Genomic DNA, 11,650 nt, shown 5'->3' with positions numbered 1-11,650 from the left:
TCACAATAAATACTTTTATTTTATCTCACCATCAAAAATAGACAAAAGATCTTCATGTGCACTAACAACTTGTCAACGGCGTCCGAACGTCCCACTGTTGTTTGAAATATACAATATAGTACTTTGTCTTTAACTTTACACCACAAAGAAAGTGTCAATGTCAACGGTCAAACACAGGAAAAAAAAATAGATCACATTTCTCAAATACTGTTACAAATTCTCAAATACGTTACTTCACAAAGTACAAAAATACATTCTTAGGCTTTGTGGGTGAGTTAGTCCGTGCAGATGTTGCCAATGAATGCAGCGGCCCAAAAAAATAATTACGTTTCATCATATTTCTTTTTTGTCACTTCACAGTCAAATGTGCTTTGAAAAAAAACAAGGCCGTGCAGATTATGAGCTTTTTCTCTCTCTCTCTCTCTCTCGTTCTGTGCGTTTTACTCATTCTCTTTGAACCCGTTTCACGTTGCCCTCAAGTTGCAGCCGGAATAGTTCGGCAGAGAATGAACACCTTTTCCACACAAAGAGCAGAAGAGTGAACCTAGGCACACATGTCATTACCTACATATCATGTATGATGCCAAATGAACAGGCTTGAACAGGCTGTCTGCTGCTCTCTTTAATGATTAACTGTACTTTACACCAGCCTAACCTCCCATGGACAAGATCTGCGAGCTCATTTTCCTCTGCGATACTCCTACATCAATGACCGCTACTGCACAACAGCAGAGGAGCAGGGTGGCACAGTAGAATCAGAGCAAAAGCCCCATAAAGAAAAGAAAGAAAGAAATGCCTGTGATCGAGGCTTGTGCCCCTTGAGATGTCTTTTTCCAACGGAACACAATAGCAGCGTTGACCAACATCAAATAGCAATCGTACATCAGTCAAGTTGTTTTTTCTAAGTGTCCAGCTCCGCACTTCACTGTGTCTGAAGGAGGAGCTGCAGATCCACTTTGGCAAATGCTGAATCAGTTTGCGACACAATGGTTTTAATGGGGCACATTTCCATTTAAATAGTAGGCCGTCACAGCTCGGGTTCACTGTCCTGCAGTTGCCTCGTGCACGGGGCAGTTCTGAACTGAGGCAGGTACAGTGGGGTAAAGCCCCGCGTCGACGCCGACAGCGGCCCTGTGCGACTGCTGGAGTCCCCGGGGCAGAGCAGAGGGCGCGACTCCACGGAGCAGTCGTCTCTGGTCAAAACTACGTTTTTACGCAGGTCAATTTTCGCCGCCTCCTCTCGCCTCTCGTCCTCGTCCTCGTCCTCACTCGCCTCATCCTCTGCCGGATAGTCCATTCCTAGGTAATACAAGTCCTTCTCGTCCCTCGCCTCCCCGTCGTCCTCTTGCTCCGACGTTTCGTAAAGCTCCTCCACCGAGTTGTAGGAGCAGGAGCGCCGCGGGTCGTCCGTCTCCCCACCCCGGCAGCTGTCCAGCTCCCACAGGCCGCCGGGGAAAGATCCTGAAATGTCCGAGTTGTTGGCAGAGAAATTGCCCTCGTCGCTGGAGCTGCTGCCACTACTCCCCTTGTAGTGGAGATGGACGGGGGGCTGCTCCTGCTTTGGATCAGAGAGCAGCACGGTGGCGTACGTGACCGAAGACTGGGCCGAGTTGTCAGCGCTGCCGGGGGGCTGGGCCGCCTGTGAAACGACCGGCTGGAACTCGTCTATCCTTGGGTAGGAACCGGTTAAGGCATCCGCGTTAACGGCCAAGGGAGGAGCTCCACCCAACAGCAGCTCACTCTCTGTGAGCTCACTGTGGTCCACCTCGGAGTCGAAGCCCGGAGGAAGGGAGATGGCTGAGGCGGCGGCTGGGTCAGTCGCCGGGGGCACGAGAGGGGTTTGGACCAGGGCTGTGGTCGCAGCGCAGAGGTCAGCTTTGTCCACGATGACAACTTTGGAGAGGTCCTCAGAGGGCAGCAGCAGCGCCCAGGCGGGCAGGCCCTCTGGGGGTCCGAACAGGTGGTCAAAGGTGTCGGCCTGTTAGATGTGCATGAATGAAGAAAGACATGTCTTCAAGTTGGTTTTAACATGTTTAATGAAAGAGCTGACTCTGCAGCTTGTTCTAATCCATACAAACACCAAACTAAAACACAACGAGTTGTATTTTTCATGCACAAGCAGAAACCACACCTTGTTGTTGTTTTGTGCCTTTTAAAACTAATGGGACACTGTCATGTTGATTAGTTGCATTTAAAGGAGATGGAAGAAAGATTTTCTTTTTTTTTACTTTAGACAAACCCAGGTAAGCTGTCTTGATGCTAAACTAAGCTGACGGACTCCCTACTACATGAGAGAGGTAAAGATCCCCTCATCTCTCTGCAAGAAGACAAACTGACATATTTCTCACAACAACTCCTTCACATTATTAGGGTCTGATATGAGTTTCCAAATGTTTCACAATATCGTGCAAATTAGGGCCAACCTAAATAGTTGGTAATCTCTTTACGATTACTAATCTAATTACTAAATTACTAATTTACGATTACTAATTGATTAATCAATTAACTATTGCAGCTCTAGTGCAAATAATTCATATGCAATAGCCATCTCAAAACACATCCCTTTAAACTGGCATACTCAGTCTGATTTCTTTTTCCTTCTCACCCACATTCATCACATCTTAATTAATCTTAATTTTTCTTGTTGATTTTATTAAAGTTGTTGTTCTTTTTAAACTCTGCCTTGTAAGGTGACCTTGAGTGTTCAGAAAGGCGCCTATAAATAAAAATGCATTATTATTACTATTATTATTATTATTATTATTATTATTATTATTATTATTATTATTAATAATAATAATTAAAAAACTATTTAATTAAATGGTTTAGTTTTTTTTTACCTTTTTGAAGTCTAGTCCTTTAGCCCACGAGCACTTGTTGGGGTTGGGAACATCCTTCCACATGAACCTTTTCATCCTGCGAAAAAATAAAACACAGCAAATATTTAGCTCGTGTGTCTAAACACTGATTTTAGCCGCGCATCTCGCTTACAACAAGTGCAATTACACCCGTGTGACCTGTAAAATTTCACGCTCGCAATTTCTCATGCTCAGCCTCTCTGCTCCCACAATTAGAGAACATCACAGAGATTAACATAATCTATCATTGCTTGCGAGTGCCAGCGCAAAACACAAATTTGGTGTACACTGTCGCGGTTGCATTTCCGCCAGGAGGAAGATTAAATATGAAAGAAAACTTGTTTAATAAAGATCGGTATGTCGGGTTGCAGTAGTATTAAATGGTGACGCTGTGTACGCAGCATGTTTTGTGATCTTAGCTCTTACAAAACTTTCTTCAATTCATATCACAATTCATATCTTCAATTATTATGAAAGTATTAATTGTGATTGCTTTTTCAGGGGCTCTTACTGGTTCTGGGAGAGGAGCAGCGTGACAAACAGGACGATTGCGAGGAAGGAGATGATCATCAGCATCATGTAGGCTGCAGGGTCTGCTCTGGTGGCTGAAACGGGCGGAAAAAACTATCAATGTGGAGAAAGTGCTGAATAAAAATGATACCGTTATATTAGTGTATATATCGGTGATACCTATAGTGAACACTGGCTCCCCTTCTCCCTCTGCAAACACGGGGTGCAAGTAGAAGCCATAATCCTCCGAGCTGAAGAAATCACCTTTGAGTTGACAGACACGGCATGAGGTTAGATTAATCAGTATCTATAATAATAATAATAATAATAATAAACACCTTTATTCATTTAGTACTTTTTTGACAAAGTTACAAAGTGCAAAAACAGAAATTAAAAAAAGGATGAACGGCAATTAAAACAACAGTTTATGGAACAGAGGGGAATCCAATGAAGTTACTGTACAAATACGTGTGAATCCTTCATAAAGGCTTTCCAATAAAAAATTTTAATAAATGTTTCACGGAGAGGGATGTTGCCTGTTCGATCTCAATAGGTAGACTGTTTCAAAGTGGGGGGGCTCTACCAGCACACAGTGATGTGAACGGGCGTCCGTGTGCTCATGTTAGAGTAACACTCTGTCCACGGTTGCAAGACACACAAGATAATAACGAGGACAGACAAGGGGGCGAGAACACGCTACCTCTCAGGTAGACGGGATGGTCGACGTAGGGCAGCCTGGCCCACGTTTCTCCACCCTGGGCTCTGGGACGACCCGACTCGGGCTGCCTGTGCGGCGACCACTGCACCACCATGGACAGAGGCGCGGAGCTGTTGTCCAGCAGACTCCAGGACAGGGACACACAGGTGCTGTTGGTGAGCAGCACGCGGAACGAACGCACACAGTGTCCTACGCAGACGGGAGAGGGACAGAGTCGGTCAGTCAACACGACAACACTCTCAGGTGACACAACAACACTCTCAGGTGACCGGAGACACGCGGGGCCTCCTCATGCACAAGCCAGAAGATGAACCCAAAATAATAATTTTCTGCTTGGCATAGATTCTTTAAGTCTCTGGAAATCTACTCTAGCTGTTGCAGTCCATGTGGATGGACATTAGGTTCTTGCACTTCTACTTCTACTCTTGTCTTTGTTACTTTTTTATATGTTTGGTCCTTTTTCATCGTCTTATGTTGTTTTTACACTTTGTTATGTCGCCCTTTATATCTTATGTTAAGCACTTTGAATCACCTTGCTGTGGAAATGTGTCACACAAATAAACTTGGTCTTGACAAAGCTTAGACATAAAACATTAAATAAATGACTTATAACAATATAATATAGATATTAGTAGATATAGGTGTCAGTTAATGTATTTGTTCACAACCGTTACTCCTCCTGTGAGAGCTTGTGAGCCGAGGGTACTTAATCACGAACTCATGAGTGATAATTCTAATTGTTGACAAATACTGTAAATACATTTGAAATGTCTTTATGGATGTATTCTAATAAATTACACCTATAGTGAGCTCTAAACCATTTATTAAATGTTCATGTACTGCTTATAAACACTGCGAGTGTTCCCTTAGCATACTTGTCAAACCACTCATCGTACCATGAATATTAAAAACCTAATAATGATAAAAACTGAAAACACATTTTGTCAGAATACAAATGGGAAAATGTCCAAAAAAAAATAAAAATCAGATTCACATCCTTCCAGTTAGTGGTTTAATGAAAGCAGCCGTCCCTGAATTATGAGTGTAGGACAGAGTGTGCGACACAAACATTTCTATGTATTACAGAGTGTAACGCTGCTAATAGTGTTTACTACAGTAACACTAATGGCTTGACCTAAATACAGGCTTTTAAAGAATCCCAAGAGATGCATCATTTAAATGTAATGTTTAAATGAATGGTTGTTACTGTCTCCAGCTTTGACGCACACATGTTGTCAATGATTATGAAGCACGGCCGGAGTAAACTAGTCATAGTGACAAATTAAAAGACGGAAAAAACCCCGTTGAAGAGATAGAAGCAGGTCTACTGCCTGAGAAGATGTCGGCTTGATGACCTGAAGGGCGGTAAACAAGGTCATGTTTCTGAGAAATTACGTTTCAGAGACGAAAAATAGAAAATAGATCGGACAACAGTGGGTTAACTTCTTTTACGATGCTGCCATATTTCTAATAGTTTGGAAGAGGAATAAATATGATTATGGGAAACTCTCAGTGTATGTTTATGCATGTGTTTCAGCAGTTTTGATGTATTTCAGAATCTAAGTGTGTTAGTTATTGTTTTTAGATATTGTTCTCTTATGGTTTTAGGATGCTCCTCGTTTTAAGGTGGATTCAATCGTTTGGTAAACTTGTTTACAAATTGTATCTGTGATTTTATAATCACGTTTCTGTCCAATGGTGATTTGTGTTGTAGTTTGTGTTTTCTCTAGTGCGTATTTATTGTCTGTGTCTCTTCTCATTATTGATCGTTGTCATGGCTGTCTTTAACCAGATACACTTTAAAAAAATAGATTTTAATTTCAATACGGTAAGGCTTTGTTGGTTTAATAATGTTCAAAATACATGTGAAAACTGTAAAATGTATGGCGACAGCTAATGATTATTGATCAATATTGACTAATCCATCCAATATCTTCAGCTATATTGATTAATCCCCCCCCCTCCCTCCCAATTGATTTGTCTATAAAATACTCGCAGAAGGGGGAAAATAAATCAATCAAAATTTTTAAAGTTGATATGTTGAAATCCCAACCAACAGTCCAAAACTCAGAGGCAGTGAAGCAGCAAAGTTTCACATTTGAACAAGAGACGAAATGATCTGATCTTGTATATTCAGATCAAGTTCAGATCAAAATGATAATGAGGGTCTCGACCGATCCTCCGTGGTGGATTTATAGAAGGATGAATGACTTGTGTGAGTGATTCCTCATCTTCCTAATTCCCGTGTCACTCACGTTTGGGCTGTCTCTCCAGCGTCATGTTGATGTTGTTCGCGGAGCTGCCCAGACTATTGTAGGCCTCCACAGTCACAGTTTGGAGCTCCTGGTTCCACTCAAAGCTGTAGGAGGACGCCGGCTCGATCCACTCCCTCGTCACGGCGCCACCCGAGGTCTGGTGCTGAACTATGAATCCATCCACGCAGTGGGAGGAGTGGCCTGATACCGGAAGATCCTGGAGAACAAAGCATGAAACAAAAGTAACGCTGGGGTTGTTCTATATTCTTCTTCCGGTCAAGAAAGTCAACACTAAAAGACAAAAAACAAACCAACAAAAACAACAATGCGCCTGTCCGCCTCTAGATACTTTTTGACTTTACGAGCTTGTGAACTAAAGACGAACATTTTCAAAATCATATACTTTCCTTTTTCAACAGCTGGGGACTGTAGTTTTAAAAAAAGCAGGAGTAAAGGGTACGTTTGCGGGGGAAATATGTTTGAGTTGCACAATTGGTGACAACAATAGAGCTGCATGCAACAGAGGAGGATGATTTATATCAGACAGACTGAACCTGAAATTTTGGGATTGTTTACGTATATTCTCGTTTGTTTACCTCAAATAGCAGCGTGACATTAGTCTGGTTTCTGTCCGGGTCACCTTGAAGAACTCTCCAGAAATCAGGGCCACGCTCGGGAGCTGAGGGAGGAAACCAAGAATTACGTGGCATTGCAGCTTTTACCTCCCTATTAGTGATGGTGGTGATGGTATTTGAGAGCCATCTTCCATTAGAGCCAAAATCAGGAGGTCGGATGTGATTCAAAAGGTTACGCGAGTCATCTGTCAAGGTCGTCTTGAAAGGTTAGGCCTAATTGAAATGCTGGAGAGGAAGTGATGAAAGTGTTTTACCTCTGCTGTTTTGCGGAGCGGAGTAGACAGAGTCGCTCCACTCGCTCCAGTAGCCGGTGCCGTTTGTGTGCATGCAGCGTACCCGCACCACATACACTCGGCACATGTCCGGCACCACAACCTCCGCCCGAGGAACACGCACTGGACTCTGGACCTGCGGACATGACATATTACTCAGAGAGTTTCCTAGGGCTTGTTCAGGTGAAATGAAAAATAGCACTAGTGGGAAATATCTGATCTGTCTGCCCACTTTACCCATGAAAAAGAGAACATGTTTCCCCCGCACCAGTCACATTAGTTTAAGCGAATGTTGGAATTGGGAGGCTATTGACAGCGTGGATCCAATATCGGAGAATATTTGTTTTAATCAGCGGACGCGAGGACGGGAAGTCTTATTGATATTAACCAGCAGAGTCCTAGACCTTTCCTCTAATATGTTTGTTCCTGTGGTTCGTAATAGATCAACAGAACACTTTTCGGAAAGAAATATAACCACAAATAAACAGGAGAGAGCCGTAAGGGCTCTGTGGCAGAATGGATATCTTGAACATATGTGTGTCCGGCTAAAGATTTCATTCAGAGTAACAGACGAAAAGGGCGAGCTCACCTTCCACTCCGGCTGGGCCCTCACCATGGACGGCGAGTGGTACTGAAACTGACACTGGAGCCCGTCGACCGGCAGCGACGGCGGCTCCCAGGTGACCGCCAGGACCCCACTGCTCCGGCTAACTGCCTTCACGTTAGTGGGCGTGTGGGGTTTCACTGCAGGGAAGAAGAAGAAGAAAACACGAGTTAAGGTTTGTGCCACTAAACATCACAAATTTCTACGATGATGTCTGGTAGAAGCACGACAACTGATGTAGTACAACTGATTAGCCACGGCGTGGTATTTCTGAGGAGACGATGGTCCCAGAGAGGCCTTCAGTTCCCACAGTCAGTTGTATCTAATTTATCTCACAGTAAATTAGAGTGCTTTTTAATCTTAAAAAACATTCAGAGAGGACACATCGTGATTCTTCGAGTCTTCCTCACCATGATCTATGGGTGACAGGTAGATGGGTTTGGACCTGATGGGGCCCAGTCGGGACGGCACCTCCAGCCACAGCTTGTAGCAGTTCATCCTCAGAGGTTGGATGGTGCAGCTTTTCTGCCTGGACCGGACCTGCAGGCAGACGGGCCCCATCTGCCCCACGCTCTCGCCCGCTCTGTCCCTCTCCTCCATCACGTCGCACGGCAGGTCAGCCCACCTGGAATGGACAAATTGGTGTGCAGCTTGTAAACATCACTCCCCGACACCTCAAAGTGGGCAGTGAGCGATTCTGGAGAAAGCTTGTTTCTCTCTTTGTTGTTGTTGTTGTTGTTGTGATTTTACCCGCGACCTCCGGGTAGTGGGAGTTCGACGCACAAACCAGGAAATTTTCGCTGATTCTTACAAAAGGTGTATTGCTTTAGAATCGCTTACTGCCCCTTTGTAACAGAAATTTAAACATTTGATATGATACGACACGTCAAGATACGATACGGTGCAATACAACATGACACGATACGATACGATGCTATTGGGACGGTAAAAATAAGAAACATCAGTAAAAAATAGTAATAAATATGTAAACATGCATAATAAAAACATAAGGAAAAACAAAAACAGGAGCAATTTAAACATACAGACATTTAGGAATAGCAATAATATATACAGTTTAAACAGAATTGCAGATAGAGGATATTGACATTTTAGCATTTAGCCGCTTCAGAAGTGCTCGTTGGAATGTCGAACAGCTTTGGAAACCTCCTCCTGTGTTTCCTGCCCCATTATAAATTATTTTTAGCAACTTCATTGTAGTACAACAGCCTGTCATTATCAGCTGAATAAAACCTAAAAACATGAACATAAGACTCAAATGATAATCCACAGGAATTATATTTATGATTGAGTCCTCTTTGTTGTGATTTGGGCTTAAGTTTTTTTTTTTAATGTAGCGAGTTTTTCTATTGTGCTGAGGTCATAACTTCAGATGACAGGGACTTATAATTCATTGCTGAAAAGAAACTTCCTGTCGCTTCAGAGTGTGTGGGTTCTAAAAACAAGTATTTCCAGGGTGTGTTGTCCGGTACAACGTGCTCAGTGCAGCCAGGTTTGTCAGCACACTTGAGTTCAGCGTGTTGGTCTGAGGTTTCATTTAAAAAAAAAGAAGAAGAAAAAAAAAGGCGTTCGAATAAACTTTGGCTGCTGTCAGGGTTTAACTGTGTAAAATGATTCATACCTGGACCGAAAAGTGGGTTTAGTCCACTGTGTGTTCTTCCAGCTGCAGTCCATGGCATCGATATCACCGTTGGCTTCGCAGTTTATATCAATGGAAGCTCCTGAAACACACACACACACACACACACACACACACACACACACACACACACACACACACACACACACACACACACACACACACACACACACACACACACACACACACACACACACACACACACACACACACACACACACACACACACACACACACACACACACACACACACACACAGAGAGAGAAACACTTAGATGTAGTATAAATAAAAAAATTAAAAAAACTTCACCCAAGATAGCCTCTGCTGTGGGGTAAGTGGAGTTCACATTGTTGCGCTTCCACACGACATCCCTCTCTTTCCTGTGTTTGTCCACTGCCGCATGAAAAGAGAAAAACTAAAGCGGCATAGACGTGACGTCATCCATTTCTGAGGTTCCGAGGTTCGTTTATTTGTCTTCCAATCTTTCGGATGTAACAGTAGTATTGATAGTGTTTGACATAGTGTTATTTAGCGTGCGACCAAGCTCACCCTCCACATAGATCTGGCTGTACGGGAGGGTCCACTCCTGAATGCACTGCAGCAGGTCATACATCCGGGTCTCCGAAGGGCGCACGGTGATCTGGCTGACCTGGTTTTTTGGGGTAACGGAAAAGTCAGATCTACTCGTTTTAACCACTGATCTTTTTCAAATTCAGAATTACACAGGGACATTGTTACATTTTTCCTTCGCTCACCCGTTGGTTGACCGGGTGGTACTGGCTGCGGGGAAGCGGCTGCTGGAAGTTGAGCACCCAGACGGCCGCGCTGGCGTTGATGCCGCGGTCGTTGAACACACAATAGACCGTGACGTTTTCCCCCGGTCGTGCCACTACCTTCTCGGGGATGTAGCTCACGGCTGCACACACAAAGAAAATGGTTCAAACTTTTTTTAGGATTTTATTTTTTGGCCTTGTAGCAAGGAGCAAAGCCTGATGAGGGCCAACAAGAAACAAAAGGAGACTAAAACAAAGCTCTTTGAACAAACTAAAACGCTGAGTCATTCTCATACACCCACAATTTCAATGTGGATTTTCACAATAGAAAAAAATTCAGGGATTTTTAGGACTTTTGTTTGTTGTTCTTGTTGTTGTTGCTGCTGCCGCTGCTTCTTTGTTACATGGTCTGAAATGCACAGAGCGCGAGGGTGATCTCAACCTCTCCCCACCTCCTCAGACACAACCTACGATCTGTGCGGAGTCGGCTTCTCTGTCAGTTAAAAAGAGAAAGGAATCTGACTCATCGGCCAAACAGGTGGTGTTTTCAACAAAAGGAAACTTTTAAATGAATGGAATCACTCTTACATGTCGCGTCATTGTTCAAACTTTTTGTTTTTGTAGTTTGGACAAAAAAAGTGCCAGTCTCAAGGAGTTTCTATAGATAAGGGCATCACCAAACTCATTAAACTTCAAGCTCTATACAAAGTGAATGGGAATCCGTCAGATATATATGCCTGTATATTCATGTCTGTGGTGGTGGGGCCAAATGGCATTGGCAAAACTAGAGCCATGCATGACTAAAAATATTTAAATTCTGTGCGCGTTCTTTTAATGCAAAATTGAATGAACCCTCCAACAATCCCGAGAGCCCCATAACCTGCGGGGAACGCAATGGCTCTGCGGGGATCTTTTTCAAACAATTCCTCAAAAGCTTAGTGAACAGTGCAAGGTTGTACTCTCCGCGGATTGGCCAAAGCGTAAAGACACTGAACGGGAATGGTTCTTACTGTCTAGGTAGATGTGGTGACTTTCACTCCAGTCGCTCCACAGCGGAGGTTCACCCGGGCCGGAGCAGCGGACCTGGATGGTGTAGTTCAGCCTGGGCTTCAGGTCCAGAGGCAGTCGGGGCCCTGCAGGTGCAGACATCACCTGAAGACGGAGCAGAGCACTGAAGCACGCGGCTGAGACACGGCTCTGGGATAGGGTGTGTTGTTTTTTCCGAGAATGATGACTGAATCAAAATCCGTCATCATCTCAATCATCATCATACTCTCACAAATGGAGAGTAGATGTGGATACACTTGGAAATTATGGCTACGTTTCCATTTTTTTCGTGTAAATCACTGAAAGTTTAAAACACAGTA

The 11,650-nt window shown here is 43.7% G+C and overlaps 1 protein-coding gene across 1 annotated transcript in view; it reads right to left on the bottom strand.

The window, feature by feature from the left end:
• lepr (leptin receptor) overlaps window positions 1-11,650 on the bottom strand; it is a 38,430-nt gene continuing 26,780 nt past the window's right edge. The window contains exons 9-22 of the mRNA XM_035647852.2: window positions 11,294-11,435; window positions 10,266-10,426; window positions 10,060-10,159; window positions 9,492-9,591; window positions 8,263-8,477; window positions 7,838-7,992; window positions 7,231-7,384; window positions 6,938-7,020; window positions 6,342-6,558; window positions 4,069-4,275; window positions 3,549-3,632; window positions 3,370-3,463; window positions 2,841-2,916; window positions 1-1,978 (exon numbers count right to left, since the gene is read on the bottom strand). Of these exons, the coding sequence (XP_035503745.2) occupies window positions 1,028-1,978; window positions 2,841-2,916; window positions 3,370-3,463; window positions 3,549-3,632; window positions 4,069-4,275; window positions 6,342-6,558; window positions 6,938-7,020; window positions 7,231-7,384; window positions 7,838-7,992; window positions 8,263-8,477; window positions 9,492-9,591; window positions 10,060-10,159; window positions 10,266-10,426; window positions 11,294-11,435 (2,739 nt within the window). The 3' untranslated portion in view covers window positions 1-1,027. The remainder of the gene's footprint in view (window positions 1,979-2,840; window positions 2,917-3,369; window positions 3,464-3,548; window positions 3,633-4,068; window positions 4,276-6,341; window positions 6,559-6,937; window positions 7,021-7,230; window positions 7,385-7,837; window positions 7,993-8,262; window positions 8,478-9,491; window positions 9,592-10,059; window positions 10,160-10,265; window positions 10,427-11,293; window positions 11,436-11,650) is intronic.

Source organism: Scophthalmus maximus, chromosome 13 (assembly GCF_022379125.1).
Source record: "Scophthalmus maximus strain ysfricsl-2021 chromosome 13, ASM2237912v1, whole genome shotgun sequence".
NCBI lineage: Eukaryota > Metazoa > Chordata > Actinopteri > Pleuronectiformes > Scophthalmidae > Scophthalmus > Scophthalmus maximus.
Note: the sequence above shows the minus strand (reverse complement) of the source record. Positions and strands in the feature narration are given on the sequence as shown.